This window comes from Artibeus jamaicensis, unplaced genomic scaffold (genome assembly GCF_021234435.1).
Source record: "Artibeus jamaicensis isolate MK-2021 breed Jamaican fruit bat unplaced genomic scaffold, CSHL_Jam_final contig_558, whole genome shotgun sequence".
In the NCBI taxonomy this organism is placed as follows: domain Eukaryota; kingdom Metazoa; phylum Chordata; class Mammalia; order Chiroptera; family Phyllostomidae; genus Artibeus; species Artibeus jamaicensis.
In genome coordinates this window covers 2,405,861-2,433,732 of record NW_026521886.1, presented here as the reverse complement: position 1 = coordinate 2,433,732, position 27,872 = coordinate 2,405,861, and the positions used below count along the sequence as shown (strand labels likewise).

Here is a 27,872-nt window from a genome sequence, read left to right as displayed (position 1 = left end):
CAGTCGCCAGCGGATCCCGTGCGCTGGAGAAGTGCAGTTCCCCCTAGTTACCAACTCGTTAGTTTTCCCTTCACGTTGCGGGTGCGGTCGAAGAGCACTCACCAGGCATTGCCGTTCCTCCCTACAGTGTCGCCGCAGCTGGTACATCCGCCCGGAGCTAGTGACGCTGTCTTCCTCCCTCGCCACTGACAGGCGCCCTCAGGGAGCCCGGGTCAGCGATGTCAAGCGAGGAAAGCTACCGGGCCATACTGCGCTACCTGACGAACGAGTGCGAGCCGTATGCGCCGGGCACAGAGGGCAATGTCAAGCGTAAAATCCGCAAGGCTGCCGCCTGCTACGTGGTACGCGACGGGACCTTGTACTACCAGCGGCGGCAAAGGCACCGCAAGACCTTCGCGGAACTGGAGGTGGTTCTGCAGACCGAGCGGCGCTGGGGGCTCATCGAGGCGGCGCACCTGGGCCCTGGCGGCACTCACCACACCCAGCATCAGACCTGGCACAACTTGTCCAAGACGTACTGGTGGCGAGGTAGGATCTCCCCCATGGCCAGAGGGTGGGCTGGCGGCTTGCTGTGCAGGCAAGGCCCGATGACTTAGGCGGGCCTGGGCCTGCTAGCAGAACCGCAAGTTTGTGGGTCCGTCACCCCGTTTTTCGGACGCCCTTCGCTGTCCCAGTCTGCACGCTCGTTGGTGGAGCGGGTGCCAGGCGGAGCCGAGAGGGTGAGGGACGGGAAAGGAGCCGTACTTCCCACAGGAAGGAGCCCTGGGAAGCTGGGGGCGGGCCCTGACCTGGGGTGGGGCGAAGGGGGCTTCCCCGGGGGCGGGCCAGACGCGGGGTGGGGCCGGCACTAGCGAGCAGTGCAAGGCCCGCCTTCTTACTGGGCTGCAGACGGCGCTTGCGGAGGCTTAGTGTTGTGCTAATGGTTTGGAGGAGTGTCTGCCGAAAGCCTGGGCTCCTTTTTCCAGTGTGTGGCTCTAGGGTTTTGTCCAGTGTGTTTGAGTTTCTCTGTACCCGTGTACCCTATTCCTAAAATTGTGCTACTGAGACGTAAACAAGGAATAATGTATGTGCAGCAGTGATTTGGAGGAACTGTGGAAACAGTCACCTTGAACCTCATTTTTAATGAAAGATTTCAATGTAAAGAATAGCAGATGCACTTAGTTTTGAGTGTTTTAATATTTTTCCTTTAATACTGTGAAAAGCGTTTAAATATGGTTACTGTGATTGTTATAGTCAGGAGGTATAGTTCTAGTTTTTCTGCTCCTTAGGAACCAGTTTCGGGGAGGAGAGGAAGAGCCTTTGAGGTCAGTGAACAGGGGATAGTCATTGTGTTCTAACGCTGACAGGAAGGGGGTTCTTGAACAGCTTACAGGAACAAGTTGTTCAGCTTTGTAGATAGATCTCTAGAGCAGTGGTTCTCAACCCCGGACGATTTTGCCTCTCAGGGGACGTCTGGCTATGGGATTGCATTGGCTTCTAGTTGGGTAGAGGTCAGGGATGCTCCTATACATTCTACAATGCACAGAGTAGGATCGCCGCCGCCGCCGCCGCCGCCGCCGCCCCCCGCAACCCCCCTCCGCACCCACTACAGGAATCATGTGGCCCAAAATGTCAGTGCTGCTGAGGTTGAGAAACCCTGCTCTGGAGTGAGAAACAGTTCCTCAAGTTATTTTATTAGAGGACGACCCACTGAGGTCATTCATTGTACTTTGTTCTGAACCTTTACTGAATAAAGAACCATTTAATGGTAATTTGGTGTTTTATATGGATTTGAAAAAACGTTTTTACTCAGTTGGTTTTAGAGAGACAGTGGAAGGAGTGTGGAGAGAGAAACATCGATTTTTTGTTTCACTTATTTATTCATTCATTGGTTGCTTCTTGTATGTGCCCTGATCAGACCTACAACTTTGGCTTATTGGGACAAAACTCAAACCAACTGAGCTTCCTAGCCAGTGCCTGGACCTTTTATTTTTATTTTTTTAATGTACCAAACAGGTTGCCCAGTAAGCATTATTTAACAAACACTTGTGTAGTAGTTACTGAGTGTCGGACACTGTTAAAAGTGCTTATACATATTAACATATGAACCAGTTGATGACACACAGGCACAGAGAGGTTTAGAGACTTGGCCATGGTCACAAAGCTAGTTAGAGGATTCATATTTTGCTGCATAAGTAATTTCAGCCCTTTGCAGTAATTTCCCAATCTTAAAATAGTAAATCAACTATGTTTACACATTGATGTTTTTTGAGTGGTTAACTTGAGTCAGATTCTTTCAGCTTCTTAGCTCTGGGTAAATTAGGAGGTAAGATTTCTGCATATGTAAAGGTAGATGAAAAATGAACCATTAACTCTGACTGGTGTGGCTCAGTGGGTTGGGTGTCATTCTGCAAACCAAAAGGTTATTGGTTTGATTCCCAGTCAGGGCACATGCCTGAGTTGTTAGTGAGGTCCCCGGTTGGGGACACACGAGAGGCACACATTGATGCTTCTCTCCCTTCCTTTCTCTCTCCCTTCCTCTCTCTCTAGAAATAAATAAAATATTTTTTTAAAGCGATCCCATTAAAACACTAACACTCAAGTTAAAGGTCTTATAAAATATAATAGGGTGATTTTTTTTGAGACAGCTGATTGATTATCATACATTCATACCACTTTTCTTGCAGTATTTATTATTTTTCATTCTGTCCAAATGCTTCTGTGTAGTTTCTTTAGTACCATTTGAACTCATCCAGTTAATAGTTTGATCAAACCTGTGCTGAATGCAGAATATACTAAATTGTGTAGAATCGTAAAATGTTTAGAAATACAATCAAAGTTAGAAAAAAACTGCCTCTTCTTGTCTTATTTATTTCAGACATGAAAATTTTTATAGCAGCACTTATTTTCTGTTTCTTACTAAGAATTATGTGTGTGTGTGTGTATCTTCTCTTACGCCATTTTCACCCATTCACATACTCATTTTTTATTATGGTAAAATATCTGTAACATGAAGTTTATCATTTTAGTCATTTTAGGTGTACAAATCATGGCATTAAATGCATTTAGATTATTGTATAACCATCACAACTATTCATCTTTAGAAAATTTCCGCATTCCAACCTGTTTACTCTTTTTTTTTTACAAAGAGAATGACTGTCTTTTCATTTTTTTACAGAGAAAAATGAACATCTTTTCCATTTACTCTCTTTTTAAAAGATTTTGTTTATTTATTTAGAGGGGAAAGTAGGGAGAATGAGAGGGAGAGAAACTTCAATGTGTGAGAGAAACATTAATTGGTTACCTCTTGCTCTCACCCCGACTGGGGACCAGGCTAGCAACCTAGGCATGTTCCCTAACCTGGTATCGAAACTTTTGCCTTGTGGGACGATGCCCAACCAATTGACTCTCACCAGCCAAGGCTCTATTTACACTAAAAAAAAAAAGATTTTATTTATTTATTTTTAGAAAGAGAGGAAGGGAGGGAGAAAGAGAGGGAGAGAAACATCAGTGTGGTTGCCTCTCACATGTCTCCTACCTGGGACCTAGCCCACAACCCAGGCATGTGTCCTGATTGGGAATCCAACAATGACCCTTTGGTTTGTGGGCCAGCACTTAGTCCACTGATCACCAGCCAGGACCAATTTACTGTTAATTGAATGTAAACTATATATCTGTTCAGACTTTTTATTGTGTTTTTTTTTTAATCTACTCATTATACCCCATGCAGGTATAGACTTGTTATTTGATTTTAATATTTTTAGATGCTAGAGTATAACCTGTGTTGCTCTCTAAATCTGTGCATATATAAAATACCTTTTTAAATGAAAGTTGTATTAAATCTTAACCTATTATTTTCTAAGTTATCTGCTAAAAAATGGTATTCTGTGAATAAACAAATTTGGCAACTTCCTAGGTTAAAAAGATTTCTTTACTGTAGAACTGAGAGCTTTTAATGTGATAATATACATTGTATATGTCTAAAACGACAATATAATTCCTAAATTTATTAGTCTAGTGTATACTTTTTTGTAAGTATGGGACATCATATAATTTGAGAAATACTGCTTGACTGTTCTCTGAAAGTTGAAAGCAAGGAACTTGGTATATTTTGATATCTTGAAACTCTTTCCAGGAACTTAAATACCTCTGTGTCATTTTAGCTAGTTAACGAGCCTTTTCATTTTTGTTTTACTTGGGCATTGTGGGAGGAAGAAGTTTCTGCCATGGGATGTGTTTCTGGGTAAGTAGTATAATATATGGAAAATCACATGGCTTCTGGGGGCCCAGATATGCAATTTATTAGGTGTGACTTCGACTAGTTACTTGCCTCTTAGGGCTTCATTCTCCCAGTGTGTAAAATGATAATTAACTGGTTCTAACTTAAAAGGATGATGGGTGTGTGTGTGTGTGTGTGTATACAGTAAGCTCTTATTTAATGTCCTCTGTAGTTTGTGACTTGAAGCAAAACGATGTATAAGAAAAGAAACTTTACCATAGGCTAATTAATATAAATAAGAGTTACGTTCCTACTCCATTCTTAATCTCATCAAAGTTATAACAAACCGAAATTGAACAGGACGAAGTTATTCAAGGACCTGCAATATATAAAAAAATGTTCCTTCTTGCTCTTTACCCTGACCCCAACATGCTGAGTTGGAAGTTGAAATTCAAAGTAGGGTTTTGTGAATAGCTTGTATCATTGAACTTTTGTTAGTTGTGTAATAAGTTATTTCTTATAAATCTAAAATCTCAAAACTTTCAAAAACATGAGATTTATTTTATCTGATTATAAAAGATTTGGTTGTAGTCCTGTTCGGGTCACAGATTGGTACCACCTGTCTTTTTTTCATCTGCAGTTCAGGCTAGAGGATGGCATCCATCTGGAACATGTTGCTCTTTGAGAGGGGACAAAGATCAGAGAACTGATGGGAAACAGAGCCTGTTAAGCTTCTAAGCATACATAGCATGCATCATATCCATTGACCAAAGCAAATTGCATGGTCAAGCCTGTTGGTAGGGTGGAGAGGTGTTAGCTTGAGCCAATTATATCACTGTTTCTAAAGGTCAAAAACAGTTGAATATTGAAGTTCATGTAGTTCCTAATTGCATGAATGAGTGTAGCTCACGTGAAAATGGGCAGTACTACATAGGCAGACAATGAAGAAGTGAATAACCAGGAATAAACAGTGAAACAATTTACTTCACATGGAAAGAAACCATCATTTATAACCTTATGTCTTTGAAAAATGTATCTTAAATTCTAAAGAACTTCCTCTATGTACTTTATGGGGCACGTGTGGGTCTACACATATATGCTGGCACATACATAAGTATAACTCAAAGGAAATAATCAACAATATAATACATTCTTCAGTTTTCAGATGAGAACAGTATTAAATGTGACTGATTAATTTTATTTCCATTGTAGGTATATTAAAGCAAGTCAAAGATTATATTAAACAATGTAGTAAATGCCAGGAGAAACTAGATCGCTCCCGTCCAATATCAGATACTTCAGAAATGTTGGAAGAATTGGGACTAGACCTTGAATCTGGAGAAGAAAGTAACGAATCAGAGGATGACCTGAGCAACTTTACTTCAACTCCAAATACAGCCTCCAAGCCTACAAAAAAGAAGCCAATATCTAAACATGAACTTGTATTTGTAAGTGGAACTTTTCATTCAACTTTAACATGTGTAACTAGTGTAGTAGTATTTGTAGTCTTTGTGAATTTTTCCTTAAATTACTAAAACTGCTTGAGTATTGGCACTGACATTGAAGAGTTAAGCAAGTCTGTGTCTAAAGTAATATACTATGTTATAGACACTAAAAGTGTGTTAATATTGCCTCCTAATTAATCATAAATATTCCTATTGTTTGTAATCTTCAGAATGTCACTTGTTAATCGCTCCTCTCTCCTTTTTTAATGGTATGTTGATACTGGTAGGATACATTTCTGGAAGCACCCTTTGAGTCATGCAGCAAGGTAAAATTAATCTGGCTGGGTCTTTTTTTTTTGCCTGTATCAGTTTTGTTCATTATTAATTTCTAGTAAGAAGAGGCAGCAAGAAGTGAAATACAGGTTTTCAAGTAGAGTGAACATAGCAGAAAAGAGTGAGAACAACATGTCTTTTCATTTAAATACGTAGGTAGTAATGATAGAATATCAGGTTATTTCTTTATATTAGTTGCATCTTTTAAAAGGGAATGATGTGTCTTATTCTAAAGTCTTTTAAGGGTAGAAATACAGATGATATGTAATTACAATTCTTGGTCTCAAACTCATTTTGATAGGTTGACACAAAAGGAGTGGTGAAACGTTCTTCTCCAAAACATTGTCAGGCTGTCTTAAAACAGCTGAATGAACAGAGACTCTCCAACCAGTTCTGTGATGTTACTTTGTTAATTGAAGGAGAAGAATACAAAGCTCACAAATCTGTTTTATCAGCTAATAGCGAATATTTTCGAGATCTTTTTATTGAGAAAGGAGCTATTTCCAGTCATGAGGCAGTGGTGGATCTTTCTGGTAAGAATTTTCTAATACGCATGCTTTTTGTTTGTAAGTACATACAAGACAGGTGTGTATGTATTTTAGCAAGGTTCCCAAGGGAGATTTAAGGAAAAGGCTGTCATTTCCTATTGCTGCGTCTTAGGTGAGACAGTTGTAGGAGTAGAAGAATATGTGGGATTTACAGTGTTCAAAATTTAACAAGAAATTCATAACTACATCAGTGTTATTACACTAAGTAGTTATGTAATTTAAAAATTGACTGCTGCCCTGACTCTATGGCTCAGTAGGCTGAGTGTCATTCTGCATATTGAGAGGTCACTGGTTCAATTCCTGGTCAGGGCACATGCCTGGGTTGCAAGCCAGGTCCTCAGATGGGACCATGCGAGAGACTGGTGATGGATGTTTCTCTCTCACAGTCTTGTTTCTTTCTTCCCCTTTCTCCCTCCCTTCCCCTCTCTCTAAAGATAAATAAAATCTTTAAAAATTTACTGCCTATACATTATGTTGTAGATCCTATAATTATAGAGCACTTGTATAGGTCTGATTCTTGTTTTTTAAGATTAATCATTAAAATTAATTAGGTGCCATAATCAAATTGTCAATGTAGAATAATCAGAATTTTAGGTTTGGGTTAATTTTTTTTGTTTCTTTTGTTCTATTATTAGCTGTAAATGAATAATTTGACTTTTTTGGCCTTACTGGAACTTATATCAGGGCTTAGAAGTCAATAAATGAGAATTTAGGAAGAATTGAAATAGCTAACCTTGTTTATCCATTTCTCATGATATAACTTGCTGCAACTCTTAAATTACTGACCTCACTGTGTAAAGTGTCATTTATCTTCTGAAACAGAAGAGTCTTTATCCAAGTATGCAAACACTTTACCTAGTTAACCTGATACTTTTCTACCTTATAATTTTAAACTTATTTCTTCTCAAAGACAAATACATTTATTTTTTTCTTAGCAGTATATGTACAAAGCCCCCCCAGACAAACAAACAGAAAGAATATTTCCCAGAGGGGCAGAACCTTTGTAGTACAGGTTTTGCCTGCTAAGAGAGTGTTCTAGGAACTCATCTGTATCAGTGTGCCAGCTGGTGTTGTTGGAAGAGGCCTTGTTTGGCTTCAGTGAATTTTTTTTGAAGACTCTTTCATTGTATTTGCCCATTTCATGATGGGTGATATACAAGCACGCCTGCACACACCACACTGAGTGTGCAGCAGGTTTTGACCAAAAACGGCATGAATCCTGTACCCCAAAAATGGCATGAACCCCATACCCCACCATATTCACTGGATTTTGTTCCAAGTGACTTTTATTTGTTTCCCTGGGTGAAAAAAGTCCTTAAAGGGAAATGTTTTGCCATTGTGGAAGAGGTGAAACAAACAAAAAAAACAAAAAATGGCAGAAGCACTGAAAGGCATCAAGATAGATGAGTTTAGAAACTGTATTGAGCATTGAAAAAAATGTCTCAATAGGTGTATTGCGTCAAATGGAGAGGACTTTGAAGGTCACTGAAGTTTAAATATGTAAGAGTAATATACAAATTTTTATAAGTAAATTCTGTTTTTTGAGGGTCCCCCCCCCCTTATATTTATAGTTACTAAAAATTTATTTATTAAGCATCCACTGCATGTGAAGAGCTTGCCTAACTGGGGATGTAATGGCGTACAGAAACTTTTCTGGAACACAGAGTTGCATTACAATCTACATTAGTGATGTTTGCTTTTCTCTGGTTTTGGTAATTCAGAGGAGAAAACATGTCTTATACTGGGCCATCTGAATAATAAAATTTGTCACAGGTATAGTTTTTTGATACATTAGCTTTGGAATTTTTTTGTCTTTATGGATCTGAAGCAAAAAGAAATGTATGAATGTTCTTCCAGTTTCTCATAGCAAATTTTTTATAGCAAATTAAATGTCTGTCCTCAAATAACTACAATACAGACTCAGTATTCAAAAAAATAACTCATTCTTCATTCCATATGCTTATTTTTATGTTTGTTCAGCAAATATGATGTAAACCAATGACAGGTGAAGGAGACATTGACAATTTTTGTTTGATTTAATATTAAGTCCATAAAGAGTGTTTATAAAATGTGTGCACAGCCTAGCCAGATAGCTCAGTTGGTTAGAGCATAGTCCCAAGGGTTCAACCCCTGTCAGGGCACATTCTAGAATCAACCAGTGAATGCATACATAAGTGGAATAACAAATCAGTGTTTTTTCTCTTGCTTTATCCATCTCTTCCTCTCTCTCAGATGAATAAATAAAAATCTAAAAAAATTTTAAAGTGTGCGTACAGTATTTAAAAAATGTACGTGTATTTTTAAAAAGATTTTATTTATTTATTTTTAGATAGAGAGGAAGGGAGGGAGAAAGAGAGGGAAAGAAACATCAGTGTGTGGTTGCCTTTTGGACATCCCTAACTGGGGACTTGTTCTGCAATGCAGGCATGTACCCTGACTGGGAATTGAACTGATGACCCTTTGGTTTGCGGGCCAATACTTAATCCACTGAGCCACACCATCCAGAGCTAAAAATGTACATGTATTTTTAAAAGATTTTATTTATTTTGGGGGAGTTAGGGAGAGAGAAAAAGAGGGAGAGAAATATTGATGTGTGAGAGAAAATGTCGATCCCTTGCCTTTCACACACCCCCAGCCAGGGAGCTGGCCCTCAACCCAGACATGTGCTCGGACCCAGTTGGAACTGGCAACCCTTTGGCTTGCAGAATGGCACTCACCCCTGGGAGTCTCTCCAGCCAAGGCAAAAAAAAAAAAAAAAATGCGCATCTGTTTTTTTAATTACCTAGCTTAATGTAGTTGATTTCAGTGTTTATGTTGTTTATACTTAAAATTCTTTCCTACTTAGGTATTTTTATATATTGTCTTCTTAAATTTTGGTAGTTTTTCTTTCATGTTTAATTTTTTAAAGGATTTTATTTATTTATTTTTAAAGAGAGGGGAGGGGAGAGAGAAACATCATGTGAGAGAGAAACACCAATTGGCTGCCTCTCATAACCCCCTGACTGGGGACCCAACCCATTGCCCAGGCGCGTGCCCTGACTGGAATTGAACTGACAGCCTTTTTTTTTGCAGGACTGTGCCCAACCAACTGAGCCACACCAGTCAGGGCTGATATTTACATTTTAATCTATTTGGAATTTATTCTTGTTAGTGTAAAATACGTGTTTGATACCATTTTCCCCCATTTTCATCATCACTTGTCTCAGAACTGTTTAGTGAAAACTCTATCCTCTTTTCACCCAAAGACAAAACAAATCTCTGCGTGTTTGGTGCTGATTCTAGGCTTTGCTCTAATCTATTGGTTGTTTATTTCTATACTCTTACCACTTGGTCTTAATTACCTTAGCTTTATAATAATAAAAGTCTCCCACCTTTATTATTCAGGTGAGTCTTAGTTATTCATTGCCATTTGCTATTCCACATAAACTGTCAAAGTAGCTCCTCAACTTCCACAGAAAGAACATAATGTATTTTGATAGAGATTATATCAAATTAATAAAGTTTTAGAGATTTATCCAATAAAGGCCTCATATAGCTTTTGCTATATTATTTCAAGGTACTTTATACTTTTTGAAGCTATTATAGTATTTTCTTAACATTACATAATTTCTGATGTATTTCTGGTATATATTGATTTTATATACAGTAATACTAATAAGTTCCATTACTTCAGACCTTTATCTGGAGGTCTGAGATATTTCACATAAAGTAATGACTAATAGTAATGTTTTTGTTTCTACGTTTCCAGTCCTTATAGTTTGAACTTTTTTCCCCCCTTGCTTTACAATGTTCTCCAGGACATTAAAAAAATAGCAGTTAAATAGAAATGGTGATAGAAGGTTCACTTATGTGATTCTAATTTCTAAAGAAGGGTTTTTTTGTTGTTGTTTTTACCATGAACTGTGTTATTTAGTACATGTTTTAAGTAGATAACCTTTCATCCCTGTTAACATTAAGGAAATTATCTCTTAAATGTGTGTTGACTTACCACATACTTTTTCTGTATCTATTAAGACGGTCTTTATTTTTCTCATTCTGTTAATGTGGGAAATTATTGATTTTCTGATGTTGAGCCAGGTTTCATTTTTGAAATTAATCTAGCTTAGTCATGATATATTAGCTTTTGTATAAATTGCTGTTTGGTTTGTTAATATTATTTAAAACATTTGTATCTACCTTCATGGGTGGTTTTAGTTTTTCAAATTGGTTCTGTCATGTTTTGATATCAGAAGTGGTTCTCCCATCCAAGTACTAACCAGGCCCGACCCTGCTTAATTTCCGAGATCAGACGAGATCGGGCGCGTTCAGGGCGGTATGGCTGTAGACAAAAGTTTTTTATTGATTGATTTGTGAGAGAGAGGAAGGAAAAGAGAGAGAGACATTGACTTGTTATTCTACTTATTTAGGCATTCATTGATTGTTTCTTGTATGTGCCCTGACCAGAGATCAAACGCACAACATTGGCATATCTGAATGACGCTCTAACCAACTAAACTACCCAAGCAGGGCAATCTGGAACACCTCTAAATCCTCATCTTGAGGTTCTTCTGTGACTACCAAGGTGCAAAATTAAACCCAGCTTAATTTGGTGGGGCACTGATATATTTAAAATAACATTTTTAAATACTTTTATTTAGCATTTTTAGAATCCTTCAGGGCCTCTTAGTCTACTCTACTGACGGATGTAGAAGTACTTGTCATATTTTAAAAAATTTATAGCCTTTGTCCATTTAAAAACTTTTTAAAATTTTTGTAAAAACAGCATAAAATTTATCTTAAGTGTACATACAGTTCAGTAATATTAACTATATTCACATTGTTGTGTATGACAAAGCTCCAGGATTTTACATCTTGGAAAATTTTCCATTTCATTTTTATTTACATATATACCAAGTATGTATATGTGTGTATCAAAAGGGGAGAGGTAAAAACAGAATACCCAAATTATCTATCTGGTATCTTTTGGCAGTAAGATTATGAGTAGTTTTTTTATTTTATTATTTTTGTGTGTTTTTTAGTATTTTACAATAAAACATAACTTTTATCTTTGTAAAAACGGTTTTAGATATTCAAAGTGTTATTTGGAGCAGTTAGTTCTTTATGGAAAATTTTTTTGTATGACTTCAAACTTAGAAATTAGAAAAATACTAGGTAAAAGACCAAAATACAATATTATATTAGTAGGTGTTTTTTTTTTAAGAAATATTCTTACTTACCTTAAGCTCATTTAACTTGGTCTCATAATTTGTAGTAAGATTAATGTGGCTACAGCCTATTACTTATAGCCTTCATAGGAATGGCAGAAGTAGCCAGGATGATAATGTTGATGAGTAGTTCCCTCAATTTTCAACCTGACTCCTAATGCATGGGTGTCAAACTCATTTTTACCAGGGGCCACATCAGCCTCAAAGGGTGAATGTAATTTAAAATTCTTAACAGCTAAGGAGTAGTTGCATTTATACAGTCCTAAAATTATTTTGGCCCTTTGAAAACAACCATGAGGCTGATGTGGCCTCCGATGAAAATAAGTTTGACACCCCTGTTCTATTGTGTCTCACAGTTAAGGCTTTCCTGTATACTTGTCCATCCTGTCTGCCTATGTAAAAGAACCACATTTTATGTACCTTGAGCCAAAACTGAAAAACACAGCAAATGTAAGTTTTTAAAAGGTTGCTTTGGCTCTCTGTATTTAATAAAAGCTCTCTAAGATAAATTTTTATATATTGAAAGTAAGGCGTGCCTACTGTAAGAAGAGAGAGTATGAATATTTGCTTGACTTTATAAAGAAATTCTGGAAAGCTATCAAATCTTAATTATACTGGTTATAAAAATGGAGTTGGACGTGTCACTGTAATTTTCTGATTTTAGAATTATGTGAATATTTAAGATGGCTTTTGAAAGCAAAGTACTGAGAGCTTAGAAAAGAAATAAACTGATCTTATTTTCTCACATAAATTCTTAAGTAATTATCAATTACTAATTAGTAATCACATGATTAGTAATTATTTCATTCCTTAGACCAGGGTTAGGCATACTATAGCCCAAAGGCCAATTTTCCTTTCCCTTGTTTTTTGTAAATAGACTTGTATTTGAACACAGCCACACTTATTTGTGTATGTGTTGTCTATGGCTACTTTTTCTAGCTACAATGACAGAGTTGAGTAGTTGCAACAGATATCTTATGGCCTGCACTATTACTTATGTGACTCTTTATAGAAAATTTTTTTCTGAACTTGTTTTTAATTTTTTAGTAGTAGAACCTTTGTTCACAATCATTTTTTTTATATGGACTTGTATTAAAATATACAGCTATACTTATGAAGTGAGGTTAGGAGACAAGTTGGTTGAACCCTGCCCTACTCACCTGCGTCCCTCTCTTTTCTTACCCTCCGTTCTCCAGCAGCTGTTTCTTGAGGGGAATTTGAGGAACCCCCGGGGTTCTAAGGAGTACAGTTTGAAAATGACTGCCTTACAACAACTCTTTGAGGTAGTAAGTCTGATATTATTTTCTATTTTAGGTATTGAGAGACTCGGCTCATAGAAGTGAGTTAGTCAAGGCTTAATAAGCAACCAGAACACAAAACGAATCCAGGGTATTTAATTGCAAAATAAATGGTCATATTTGCCTTTATATTGTTATATTGTATATTAATTATTCTTACAAGGTGTTTTAGTGGTGATTTGACTTTTATGTCCCCATCTATCTTGTTTCATATAGGTTTCTGTAAAGCAAGCTTCCTTCCTTTACTGGAATTTGCCTATACTTCTGTGCTAAGTTTTGATTTCTGTAGTATGGCTGATGTAGCCATCTTGGCTCGGCATCTTTTCATGTCAGAAGTTTTAGAAATCTGTGAAAGTGTACATAAACTAATGGAAGAGAAGCAGCTAACAGTATATAAGAAGGGTGAAGTACAAACCGTGGCATCTACTCAGGATTTACCAGCACAGAATGGAGGTACAGCACCTCCTGTGGCTAACAATGAGGGAGCCCCCACAACTTTATCTACTGAACTGGGGGATTGTGAAATTGTACTAGTGATGAATGGAGAATTGCCAGAGGCTGAACAGAGTGGAGAGCTACGACAACAGCCTGAGCCCCAGGTTTCTTCAGAGGCTGAAGCTACTCTGTCATCTTTACCTGTAGGCTGTATAACTGATTCTCATCCTGAAATGGAGTCTGTTGATATAGTAACAAAAAACAACCAGACAGAACTAGAAACTTTAAACAACAAAAAAGATAGCACAGTTTCTAATATTTATCCTAACCTTGCCAAAGAGAATATAATCAGTAGATCTCCAGAAAACACTGATATGAGAAATGATATATCAGTGGAGGATATCTGTGATGAAGAAATTCCAGAGCATAGGCTGAACCTTGGCCAATCTTTAAAAGATCCGGAAAATCTAGTTGCAAAAATAGACCTTGGCCCTGATGATACTTACAGAAGCAGGCTTCGACAGCGTTCTATTAACGAAGGGGGATACATCCGACTGCACAAAGGAATGGAGAAGAAGCTGCAGAAACGGAAAGCCATTCCCAAGTCAGCAGTTCAACAGGTATGAAGAAAAATTGACCTTTGTAGTTTTAGCCTTAATTCGAAAGCATTCTATTGATAAACTGATAAACTTATGCCTGTGGTGGAAATCATTTTGTAATGAAGTGGGATAGGTACAGGAAAGCAACTTAATGTTTAAATACCAGTATTAGTAAGGTAATGTGAATTTGCAATATTTATGACTCATGACTTAAAAATAAAAATGATTATATTTTCTTAGATAGTGTTTTTTATCCCTTATTTAGGTAGCCCAGAAACTAGTTCAAAGAGGAAAAAAGATGAAACAGCCAAAAAGGGATGCTAAAGAAAATACTGAAGAAGAAGCATCTCATAAATGTGGGGAATGTGGAATGATTTTTCAGAGAAGATACACACTGATAATGCACACACTGAAACATGAAAGAGCCAGAGATTACAAATGTCCGGTAAGCATTTGGAAAACTAATTGAAGCTTTCTAACTTCATGATAAATAGAATCTGATTTATTGCTTCACTGTTATTCTGCCATTTGTGTTCTCTCTTGTCTCTGTCTCCAAAGAGGTAGTCTTCTTCTGACTTTTGCCATTTCCTTTAGTGATATATCTCTCCTTCTCCCTGATACCAGTAAGAAAACAATGAAATTATAATTAAAAAAATATAAGCTCAAAGAGAACAGGAGAGGAGACCCTAGCAACTAAATGCTGGACTGTGATACATAGATGTAATATATGATTTCCGTAGATTTAAAAGGGCTAATTGCCAGACTTTCAGTGGGGAAAGCTAAGCATCAGTCGAAATAGTATTGGAGAACTACCAAACAGCTCAGGAATTAGTATTACTAGCTTCCTTAAAAGTGAGTCTGGTCATTAGAAAGTCTTTTAAAGAAGCAGTTAAGTCCCCACCAACACTTCCTTAGACAAAGGATGTCTTCCTTAGACATCCTTTACTCTGTAGAAAAGATAAAATTGTAATCGCTGTGGGGAACACTGCGCACAGAGAGGGTGAATGCACTATACCCAAAACAAGGAAAAGTAAAATCTTGCATACTGAATGTTGAGACTTCTCAAGTTGTCTTTTCCTAATCAAGCCCAGCATGTTAACAGTCAGATCTTTAATCTAAAGCAAAAAGATTTTTCAGAGATGAGAAATCCAAAGCCCATAAACAAAAGACCTAAAGATAAGTGCTGACTGAAGCCTGTGGTTGACAATCCACTCCTCCAATTACACAGAAATTCCAATCAGGTTTTTTATTACAATGTATGAATAGACATCAGCAATAATCAGTCTCAGGATAAATATTTCAAGAAGAAAAAGCAAATTTGAGGAATCTAAGGATATGCACAAAGAGGAAAGCTTTAAAAAAAACAAAAACCACCAAACCAACAAATAACGATTTTATATCAGATAAAAATAAAAAGTTACATCAATGAAACAATAACCAGGTAAGATATAAAAGAACAGCAGAGCTTTTTAGGAATAATAAGTATAAAAATCTCAGAAAAGTTGGGAAATAGAATTGACAATCTCTTAGAAAATAAAGCAAAAAGATAAGTTAGAAATGGGAGTGAGAGAAATTTAGAGGATTGATCTAAGATATCTAATATCCGCATAATTCCAAACAGAATATAGAGAAAAGGAAATCATTGATGTAATAAAGAAAATTGTCACAGCCTAAGAATAGTTTTCTTGTTTAAAGTGCAGGTTGAGTCCTGACTAGTGTGGCTCAGTTGGTTGGGCATCGTTTCATAAAACGAAAGGTTGCCAGCTTGATTTCCAGTCAGGGCACATGCCTGGATGGTCGGTTTGATGGTCCCCAGTCAGGGCATATATAGGAGGCAACTGATTAATGTTTCTCACATAGATGTTTCTCTATCCCTCTCTCTGAAAATACATAAAATCTTTTTCTTTTTTTGTAAGGCAGGTTGAATGCCCATAAGCATCGATGAAAATAAATCTATATCGGGGTCTTTTTTTTTTTTAATTTTAGAGAGGAAGGGAAGGAGAGAAGGAGAGAAACATCAATGTGTAGTTGCCTCTCGTGAGTCCCCTGCTGGGAACTGGCCTGCAACCCAGGCATGTGCCCTGACTAGTAATCGAACCGTGAACCTCGATAGTGTGGTTCACAGGCCTGCACTCAATTCACTGAGCTACACCAGCCAGGGCAATATATCAGGGTCTTTTATAAAATTTCAGAATCAAGGGACAAAGAAAATTTCTTAAGAATTGCAAGGTAGAAAGAAGTTGGTCAGTCTCATAGAAAGGGTGTTAAGGTCAGAATGGCTTCAGGCTTTTCAGCAGCAACAATGGAAGCTAGAAGATAAAGGCACCGGGTCCTGAAATTTGCAGGAAGGAGCCAGTAGCAATCAAGACTCACTTACAACAGGGACACCCAGGAACTCCCAGCTCAAGTGATCAAGAAGACTGTACCACTGGGTCCCACAGAACTCCGACTGAATAAGGCTATCCTACTAAGACTGGGAGTCATAGCAGATCTGCCTCATATATATAGACATCAATGCAAAGAAGCAGCCAAAATGGGGAGACAAAGAAACATGCCCCCAAAGAAAGAACAGGACAAAGCTCCAGAAAAAGAGCTAAATGGAGGGCAAGCAATTTATCAGGTATAAGGATGTATAGAAAAGAGAAGTGATTTCTAATTTGGAATCTATAGCCATCACAATTATTTGTGATGTTAGAGTAAGTACATTTTCAGACATGCAAGGTCTGGAAAGTTTTACCTCCCAAGTTTCCTTTCTTAGGAAGCTGTTGGCGGAGGTATTCTACTTTAAGTAAGTCAGGAAATGGGAAACGGGGGGTCCACGTCCAGAGACCAAGTGTAGGAAACAACGTAGGAAACAACCAGCCCAGGTTGGAACAAGGTATAATGCTTTGATAGAGATGCCCCATAAGGTGATGTGTTTTAAATCTCCTCTCAGTAGACAGCTAAGGAAAGAGTTTGGTGATGAATTAGAAGTGAATACAAAAAGTAAAAAAACTGAAAACAAAAAGAAAGGAAAGAGAATCATAGTGTATCATAGGATCCAGCTGTAATAACATTTACATCATCCAGATAATATAAACATTTAAATGGAGCTAATCAAACTTATGATATAACTTTAACATTGAGAAAGTAGAGTAATGGGAAGGGTTTGCATATGTGTAGGGAGTGAGGGGCAAAGGAAAGCATCATTGTCCATTATACCTGCTACTTAGCATCATGAGCGGGCCAAAAAACAAACAAGTAGAAGAGATAATGGACCAAGAGACAAGTTTCACTTATTAAAAACAAGTATTGTAGATTAGCATGTATAACTTTGATTTCATGAATGCTCAGCAACTACAGGACAAATCCAAGGACTATCGCTTTTTTTTTTAAGATTTTACTTATTTATCTTTGGAGGGGAGGGGAAGGAGAGAGAAATACCAATGTATGGTTGTCTCTCATGCCCCCTGGCCCCCCCCCCCCAACTGGCCTGCAACCCAGGCATGTGCCTTGAATGGGAATTGAACCACAATCCTTTGGTTCACAGGCCCATGCTCAATCCACTGAGCTACACCAGCCAGGGCGGACTATCACTTTTTTATTTCTACTTTTTCCAGCTCTTATTTTTGCTCCACCTAACAACTGTTAATACTCCTATAATGATAGCATTCTTCTGTCTTCATCTGTGTCTTACTATTCCTTCAAGACAAACCCAGCTTCCTCAATGAAGCCTTTCCTTACTGCTTAGATTAATGCTTCTTTTTTAATGTGTAGATCCTGTTTCTGTGGCTGGATTATAAACCTCTCTAGAGTAGGGGCCTGGGTCTTATCCCTTTCATCTTTATAATCTGGTATTTACCATATTGTCTTTGTATAATGTATGTGTTTGTTGGTTTATATCATTGTAACAAAATAATGGAAAAGTGAGCTATGAGTCAAGTTTTACTTAACATTTGTAAAGAAATTACATTTAGACAATTTTATTTACTTTTACTTTTTCTTTTTCTTTTAGTTGTGTAAAAAACAGTTTCAGTACAGTGCCTCCTTGAGGGCACACCTTATTCGACATACCAGAAAAGTTGCACCCACTTCATCGTCTTCCAGTTCTACATCTAATGAGGCATCAGGACCATCGCCTGAGAAGGGCAGAACCAAACGGGAATTTATATGTTCCATATGTGGAAGGACGTTACCTAAATTATATTCTCTTCGAATACATATGTTAAAGCACACTGGCGTAAAGCCACATGCATGTCAGGTAAAGCCATAACATTTATTTTGTTATATAAAGAAGATTGAAATTAAGTGGTCTTAAGACTGTTTGACTCTTACTAGAGTAAGGGTCACCCTTATACTTCTAAAATATCACAGGGAATTCAACATTTCTAGTTTGTTGCTTGGGTAAAGGGTGATTTCCAGTTGTTCTAAATCTGCTGTTTAATTTATTATAATTTGAAATGAATCTATTTAGGACATTAATGAAACTTATTAGGATTCAGATGTACTGGGTAAGAATCATCCCAGTCATTCCTTAACCTTCAGCAGGATTGACCTGGATGCAAAAGGAAGCCAGGGCTTTAAACAAATCTCCTTAGCAAAAATCCTGCCTAAATTATGTATTCTTCTCTAGAGCTAAGGACTAAGGGTACCTAAATGCCGAAATACGACTCCTCAGTGAAGAATCCTGTGATTAGCCAGCTTTGAGCTATTCTCTTTCATTTGTTTTGTTTTCTTTGTTTTTGTTATGTGAGGATAGAATGTAAGAGAATGGATTAGATCCTCATGTACTCTTCATCCAGATGCAATAGTTGTCAACATAGGGTCAGCTGTCACTCACTGCCCTACTGCCCCCTCCCCTCAATAATTTAGAAGCCAAACCCGAAGTATCATTTTATTCATAAATTTAAAAACTAAGTATTCATTGGGCCTTTGGTTTTCTAGTGTAGCAATGCTCAAAATATATGGTCTAAGGAAGATAAGTACAGAAATGGAGAATAAGCATTTAGAAACAGTTGTGGAAATTTGACATTATTATGACATTTTTATTGTGTTTAACAAAAATCTCTAATGGATTGAGGGCAAAAAAATCTGGTTCTACAACAGAGAGTGTGAGAAGCACTGTTCTAGTTGTTATAGCAGGAAGTAAGTATTTTTTTTATTGAGTTCCCGTGTCTCTTAATATATAAGGTGTGCTGTTTGCCAGTCTCACAAGGACAGTTTGAGGGTTTTTTTTGTAAGAAAAATAGCAATATTTGATCAACCAGTTAATACCTTTGGCATTTGTTTCAACTTTCACTTTATTTTGTTTATAATTTAAGTTTTTTATTTAAAATGGCATACAGGTTTCTCTGTCTTCATTCAGAAACAGCTCCCATCTCCTTTTCTGTTTTACTGGTTTAAACACCTATGCTGTCTTAGGTCTGTGGAAAGACTTTCATCTACAAGCATGGTCTAAAATTACACCAGAGTCTCCATCAATCACAGAAGCAGTTCCAGTGTGAACTGTGTGTTAAGTCATTTGTTACCAAACGGAGTCTTCAAGAACATATGAGTATTCACACAGGTAATGAGAAATTTATATTGATGTAATTACAGAGTGGGGCAAAAGAGAGTTTACAAGTGTGACTACACAAAACAGAATTTATTCTTGTATTAATAATTGTATTATAACCTCTGGCTGGTGTAGCTCAGTGGATTAAGCATGGGCTGCGAACCAAAGGGTTGCCGGTTCAATTCCCAGTCAGGGCACATGCCTGGGTTGTGGCCAGTTCCCCAGTACGGGGCACATGAGGGGTGACCCCACATTGATACTTGTTTCCTTCTCTTTCCTTCTCTCTAAAAATGAATAAATAAAATATTTAAATTTTTTATTATTTTTTCATTACTTTGATATTTAAAAATATATTTTATTGCTTATGCTATTATAGTTGTCCCATTTTCCCCCCTTCACTCCCCTCTGCCCTGCACATCCCCTCCCACCAACATTCCTCCCCCCTTTATGTTCGTGTCTATGGGTCGTACATATAAGTTCTTTGGCTTCTACATTTCCTATGCTATTCTTACTCTCCCCCTGTCTATTTTTTACCTACCATCTATGCTACTTATTCTCTGTACCTTTTTCCCCTCTCTCCCCCTTCCACTCTCTTGTTGCTAACCCTCTATGTGATCTCCATTTCTGTGGTTCTGTTCCTGTTCTAGTTGTTTGCTTAGTTTGCTTTTGTTTTTGTTTTAGGTGTGGTTGTTAATAATTGTGAGTTTGCTGTCATTTTATTGTTAATTGTATTATGTTTTATGTGAGCCACTGTAAACCTACTTTTGCCCCACTCTGTACATAATATATACTGTTAACTTACTATTATATTGATTTATTGTGGTTATTTCAGAAATTATATTAATATACTGGTGGCTATATGTGCAGGGTCTTTTTTGTTAATGAAAGTTAAAAGGTGTTCTTAAATCTAGCCTTAGATTATTTGTGTAAAAATAGTCATTGTCTCCCTCAGTATAGAAAAATGTGTACTGAATATTAGATTGTGTATAATTTAGTTCGAGGCACCTAAAGAAATGGTCATGGTTTTAAAAAGTTAAACAGTAGGCAAATATAACTGTTAACATGATATGTGGTTTATACTTTCATTAAAATTTTTATTTCACACATACTTTCAAATAAAGCAGTTATGTGAAAATGGCTGATGGGTAGGTATCTACTGTAGATCTTGTATTCAACTCTTACTATTATAATCTGGTTGATTATGCAAGTGTATCACATTCTTTGGGCAGTAGCAGCTTTGTTTGCACTATAGTTAAGACCAAATAGGGATTTTGAGATGGTTTCTTGTTATTCTTAGAAGGGGCCACCAAATGTTACAGCTTCTATGTCCCTTTCATAAAATAGCAAGGTGAAATATGACAAAATATTCTGTTTGAAAAGTATCTGATTACTGGATTTGTGGCATGGTTTTATTTTTATAGGAGAGTCCAAGTACCACTGCTCAGTTTGTGGAAAGTCTTTTCACAGGGGTTCTGGGCTCAGCAAGCACCTAAAGAAACACCAGCCAAAGCCTGAGGTTCGAGGCTATCATTGTACTCAGTAAGTATTTAATATGTGAAATATTCACTTGATTTTCTTATGTTTGTACTACGTTTGTTTGAAAGTTGTTTTCAAAGGAAAATATTTGCAGAGACTATAGTTGATAACACTGTATTATATAGTTGAAATTTGCTGAGAGAGTAAAACTTAAATGTTCACACACACACACATATCTGAGGACATGGTTGTGATTATTAACTGGATGGAGGGAATATTTTATAAATCATCATCATGTACACTTTAAATATCTTTAAGTTTTATGGTTCAATTATACCTTGATAAAGCTGCAGGGGGGAAGAAAATATTTGAAAATAATATTAAACTGTTCTTTGTTTATTCTTGATTTTAATCACTTTTTTCTTCTAGATGTTTCTATTTATGATTTTTAGATATAAATCACATACCATACATATCACTCATGTAAAAGGATTTAGGCCTGCTGCCTGGCCTGACTACATACGCTTGGACGGGGGAGGCACACTGCTTCTGTCCAAAAAGCCAGGGTGCTCTGGGGTCCTTTGCCTCCTACCATGGCCTCAGACCCCTTCCTGCGTGCCCCCCACCCCTGCTCCCTCATGTCTGAGCTGTACTGCATGGATGCCTGACTCCTCTGAAGGCTAGTGAGACAGAGTCTTCCTCTTGTGGTTTCCAAAGGCCTCCTGGCATCCCGCATCGGGGTCATCTCCTTTATTCAGAGTAATATGGGTCAGGAAGCTGTCTGTGGCTTCTTCCTGCTGGGTGGCCTGTGCCCAGTATAAGGTGGTGTACCTCCTACATGGTGGGCCTGGCAGCACCATGGGGACCCAAGCAGATCTTGCTAGGGGATGCAACCATGGGTATGGGCACCATGCTGGCTGCTGGCTTGCTCTAGACCTGTGCTGTCTCCCTCTATATGGGTAAGCTGGAGCCAGATGTGGAACCGGTACCCAAAGATAATGGGATGGCTGCCACCAGAGTGAGCAGCAGGGCCACGGAGAATGGTCAGGCGCTAGACAGCCTGGGTCTGAGGACCAGGACATCAAACCTGACCCTTCCTTTGCAAAAAAAAATAATAATAATAAATAAATAAATAAATAAAATGATTTCAAGAGACTCTTCAAATCTGTTGTTACCCAGGGATGGAGACTGTAGGAAAGAATGCTCCCTGGTGCTGGTCAGTTTCTTTCTAGCCAGTTTCTCTGAAGTGCTGGGCCCTCTGCTAGTTTCTCTGTTCTTCAGACTCCTTTTCTTTCTCCCTCTTTTTATTTTTCAAAGCCTCTTGAAATCATTTCTTTGATCACATAATATAAAATTCATTATTTTAAAGTGTACCATTCAGTGGTTTTTAGTACATTCACAGTGTTGTGCAAACATTACCACTTTCTAATTCCAGAATGCCTTCAGCATTCAGCTAGGCAGTTTACAACTATGCCTTGGCTTTCTCTTCCTGTTTGTGCAGAGTCAGCCAGAGGTGAGGGCTTAGGGCCTTTTCAGGTCTTCTGAGCATGTGCCCAACCCTGAGTGAGTATGTGGACTTGTAGACTCCTGGGAGTATGTGAGAGTTTTTCAGAGCCTCAATTCCTTAAAGCATTTTATTCCCCAGCCTTTCTTCCTAAGCATTTAGTTTATATATTGTTTGTACTAAGGTATTATTCCTTGCCCCAGGTGGCAGTGGTTAATACATTTGCTTTTAAATGTTTTTACCCAACTCCTCTTTTTTCCCAATCCTTGGCCCCAGGGGAGTTAGGTAAAATAAAAGTAAGCTCTTTGAGGGGATCTTGAGAAAAGTCACCAGACAGGTCAAAACATACTGGGTTTGCTGAAAAGTCCATTTAGTTTTTTCTGTAAAATATAACACATTTTCATTTTTACCAATAACTTTATTGATTTGGATATTTTGAGTATGTTGGCAGTCTCCTGTATAATGTTGATTGTTCTCAATTAATGTCTCAATTTGAAAACTATGAACTTCAACTGGTCTACCCAAATGTGGAGCATTGTCCAGCAAGAAATCTCCAGCACAAAACTTTGCAAACCACTTTTGACAAGTTCTTTCAGTCACAGCACTTTCTCCATACACTGCACAAGTTTTTTGTGTTCCAGTTGCATTTTTACCCTTCTTGAAACAGTAAAGCATAATATGCCGAGAATGTGTATTTTCTTCCATCCTCAGTATTAAAATGACTATACAAAAAATTTGCTGATTTTGATGTTTTTTTAAATGTACGCTGATATGACAGCTGTTACAGTACAGTCTAACAAAATTGTTTTGGATGAAGTTAAAAACAACGAAGCGCTGTTAGAGCCATCTTATGGGGAAAAAAACCCAAACTTTTTTGGCCAAGCCAATACAACCACCGTTCTTTGAGATGAAGTCCGCTGACCCCAGTAACCCAGAGAAGTACGCAGTCCTGTCCTCATGGCTGTTGCTGAACTGAGGAGTAGGGATGGGGCCGGGGATAAGTTCAGATGCCACAGAGCTTTCTTACTGAGATTCAGCTACTTTTTTTCTTGATCTTTCACCTAGTTACTGTAAATGTAGTTATTTTCCATAGTTCCAGTAAAATAGATTCTGACAGTTTTTGCCAATTTGTCTACTGTTTTTGTGTAGAAATGGGCTTTAGGAGTTTATTACTTTTATATATTGGCTGATATCACCCAGCCAAATAAAACTGAAATTACTTAAAAATAAAACTGAAATCAGTTTTATTTTTATTTTTTTAAAGATTTTATTTATTTATCTTTAGAGGGAAAGGGAAGGAGAGAGGGAGAGAAACATCGATGTACGGTTGCCTTTCGTGTGTCCCCTGCTGGGAATTGGCCTGCAGGGAACTGGCCTGCAACCCAGGAATGTGCCCTGACTGGGTCAGTTTTATTTTTAAATAAAGTTAGTTCATTATTAATATATGTTTAGTTATAAGTGAAAAAAAAACCCAACTCTAAACTGGCTTGAATGAAAGGTAAAGTATAGGACTCTGAATGATTTAAACTGCATTCAGATTCATTAACATTTGGTGTCTCAGGTTCCATGTGGACAAGGCAGGGGCAGTGTTTTCAGCCTCATATTCTCTCAACTCCCAAATCGTTGTGCCACTTTTCTGGTATTTCCTGTAAAAGCCCTGAGGTTTACTCTGATTGAATCTGAGTGTCATGGGGTCATCCCGCAGTCAATCACTATGGCCGAGGAGATGCTATATTCTGATTGACTTAGGCCTGAGTCAGTTGCTCCATCCGTATGGGCAAGAATAAGGAAGGCCTACTCCCAATATCTAGACAGAGAATGAGAGGTGGTAAAAAGGGGGGATCAGATGGGACTGATGAGATAATGTAAGTGTCCTGTGTAGTAACCTTTGGAAGATCTGCATGATTCTTTCTGAAATGTTTCTAGTGTTTAGGGCCAAAAGAACTTAACACCCTGCAGCCTAATTGCAAGATTGGATACTAGTAAATTCTTTTGTTTTAAATTGGAACTTAGAAACCCAAGAATATACTGAATTTTTGAGAACTTGTTTTAAAAGAATAAGATCATCCAGTTGGGTGATTGGATTTTATTATTGCAGATGTGAAAAAAGTTTCTTTGAAGCTAGAGATCTTCGCCAGCACATGAACAAACATCTTGGTGTGAAGCCATTCCAGTGCCAATTTTGTGATAAGTGCTATAGTTGGAAGAAAGACTGGTATTCCCATGTGAAGTCTCATTCTGTCACTGAGCCTTACCGGTGGGTAAATTCGAGGAGGATCTGAACTTAATTGAGATATATATGTACTTGGATTATTTCTTACAGATACTGATGCTTTTAGGTTTTTTCTTCCTATTTTAGATGTAATATATGTGGCAAAGAATTTTATGAAAAAGCATTGTTCAGAAGGCATGTAAAGAAAGCTACCCATGGGAAAAAAGGAAGAGCAAAGCAAAACCTGGAACGGGTGTGCGAACGATGTGGAAGAAAATTCACTCAGCTGAGAGAGTATAGGAGACACATGAATAATCATGAAGGTAACTATACTTAGTATCATATAATATAGCTTTATATTATAGATAAGTATATGGAGAATAAAAGGCAATCCAGTAGGATTCTTTCTTTATCAGCCCTCTTGCTTGTTACTTCACCTTTCTTGGTATAAGAGATGTATTCCATATTGAAGATTGTTTTCAAGGGATAGAGGTGATTCTGAACCTGAGTACTTGACTTAGTGAGCTTAGTATTCTCTATCAACATTTTTATGAACTATGTGGAGCCTGTTTTCTCATCCTAGGATTATAGGAATGCTGTGAAGGTTAAGCAAGACTATGCACAGAAACTCAGAATTGCCCCTCAGCAACTTCTAATGGGCACATCTTTAGAGAGACTGTGGTGCAAAATCTGGTTTTTGCTAACCATTAGGTCCTAAATAAAAGATTGCTATAATCAAGGTAGAAAGGGCTATGAGCTACTGTATTTAAAGAAAAGCATTACTTACCAGGCAACTTTAATATATTTTGATACTTGCACCTCACCACACACACCTCTCTTTTTCTTCTTTTTTTTTAATAGGAGTTAAGCCATTTGAATGCTTAACATGTGGAGTAGCTTGGGCTGATGCCCGATCTCTAAAACGCCATGTCAGAACACATACTGGGGAACGGCCCTATGTGTGTCCTGTATGTAGTGAGGCCTACATAGATGCTCGAACACTCCGAAAACATATGACTAAATTTCACAGAGATTATGTGCCTTGCAAAATTATGCTGGAAAAAGATACCCTTCAGTTTCATAACCAAGGAACTCAAGTGGAGCATGCTGTTAGCATCTTAACAGCAGACATGCATGAACAAGAAAGCGGTGGTCCTCAAGAAGTTGAGACTGTGGTAGTGACAGGAGAAACTATGGAAGCTCTTGAAGCTGTTGCAGCTACTGAAGAGTATCCTTCAGTATCTACACTTTCTGACCAAAGTATTATGCAAGTGGTTAATTATGTATTGGCACAACAGCAAGGACAGAAATTATCCGAAGTTGCAGAAGCTATTCAAACTGTTGAAGTAGAGGTGGCACATATTTCAGAAGCAGAATGACTGTAGTAATGGAGATTTTAAAAAGTGACATCTCATGTATACTGAACTCACAGAATGTTTGTTTACAATACTATGTGTGCGACTCTTTGTATAGAGTTTGTATTTCAAGACTCTGGGCTGTTTGATGATGTTTTAACATTTCTGAATGGTTTGGCCTACAGTGCATTTACTGTAAAGAAATTGAAAACAAACCTGTTTGATGGCAGTGGTTTATCATGGTATACTTTTTATGAATTAATGTTTGTAAAGGACCGTACTAAATGGAAAAACTGTACAGTTTCATTAATATTTTGTCATTATTATACACTTTGAATTTAAAAGGCTGTGTACCAGTCGGCTTTTCTTTTCATTTGCCCTTTTATGGATTAAAAAAATTCTAATATAAAGCATTTTAGTAGGATGCATAGATACATTACATTTTTTAAATGCTTCACATCTGTGGTTCTTGACTTACTATTTATTTTAAGTCCTTATAAGTCAGGGATTCTTTATTTTATTTTAATGCACTTAATGAGTTACGTGTTGTAATCAAGTTTGCACAATATACTTATCTATATAGGAAACCCTTAAATGAATAGCTGATTTTAAATATGCCATTAAAATGCATGAAATGCCTATTAAAGCCTTACTGTACTATCTCTTCAAGGCAAGGAAATAGACCATACGCAAAGAACACTTTTTATTAAGTACTGTTGATGAGAAATTTCTCCTTGATAACATAGGGCAATACATGGGAGGATGGGGGTGGAAAGAATCTCGTTCTTTTGCTGAAAAAGTAACAAATTAAAACTAGGTTTGGTATATTTGCAGCTTTTGTATCATGTTTTCTTAAATTGTGTTTTTGTTTTGCTTTTTTGTATCATGTTTAATTGTTCATTTTGTTGCAAAACTGCAATTTAGAAATAGGATTATAATACAGACATCTACAGTGGTCCTGTGGATATCATATAATTGTACAAGTAATTTCAGAATATTAAAAAGTCTTCAATTCATCCCTCATTATAGTATGCTACTTAAATTAATTATGATCTATCAAATTGTTGAAAGTAAATTATTTTAAAGAGTTACCTGAGAATTAAATTATATTAATTAGTATGTTTGATTTTTTAATTCCCACCTCCTTAAGCTATCTAATTTTTTGATTTTCAGAATAAGCATAGGGATATGTCACATTTCTCTCCTCTGGGAAACTATCATTCAAGCTGTAATTGTTAAAATTAAACTTTTAAGTATTGAAAAGTATTATAAGGTATAAAATTAGGATATAAGCATATTACATGTAAATCATTCCTAAAGCACAAGAGAATAATGTGCCTTGATGTACATATTATCATTGAGATACTTATTCCAGTTTACTTTAAAAGTGGCTTAATAGATAAAGAATAAATGTGATGCCATGCATGCATTATACTTGCATGCAAGTACTTGTATGCAATATTTTCATTTGTAAATTTCCCATTTTTTCAATAGCTGTGTGGCTGACTTTCAATTTTAAGTGAATTGACATACAGTGTATAAGTCTATAATGGCTGTTTGTTTATTGTATCTTTCAGTTAGTAAAAATGTATAATATTTCAACCTGACTAAAACAGGGAATTATGTCTGTTATGTTCCATCCTCACCATTGTTATTGGATTTAGTTACTTGTATAAGGCCATTAATGTATGTTATAAATATGTAAATAAAAGATGTTGATTCTTGTTTAAAA

The 27,872-nt window shown here is 37.2% G+C and overlaps 1 protein-coding gene across 1 annotated transcript; it reads left to right on the top strand.

Moving 5' to 3' along the window:
• ZBTB11 (zinc finger and BTB domain containing 11) lies at positions 1-27,872 on the top strand. The gene is made up of 11 exons (XM_037131625.2): positions 1-528; positions 5,411-5,646; positions 6,278-6,509; positions 13,243-14,081; positions 14,326-14,505; positions 18,055-18,300; positions 19,461-19,605; positions 21,015-21,132; positions 24,672-24,830; positions 24,933-25,108; positions 25,647-27,872. Exons 1-11 carry the CDS (start codon positions 219-221, stop codon positions 26,162-26,164), a joined length of 3,159 nt encoding a protein of 1,052 aa, XP_036987520.2. The 5' UTR covers positions 1-218; the 3' UTR covers positions 26,165-27,872.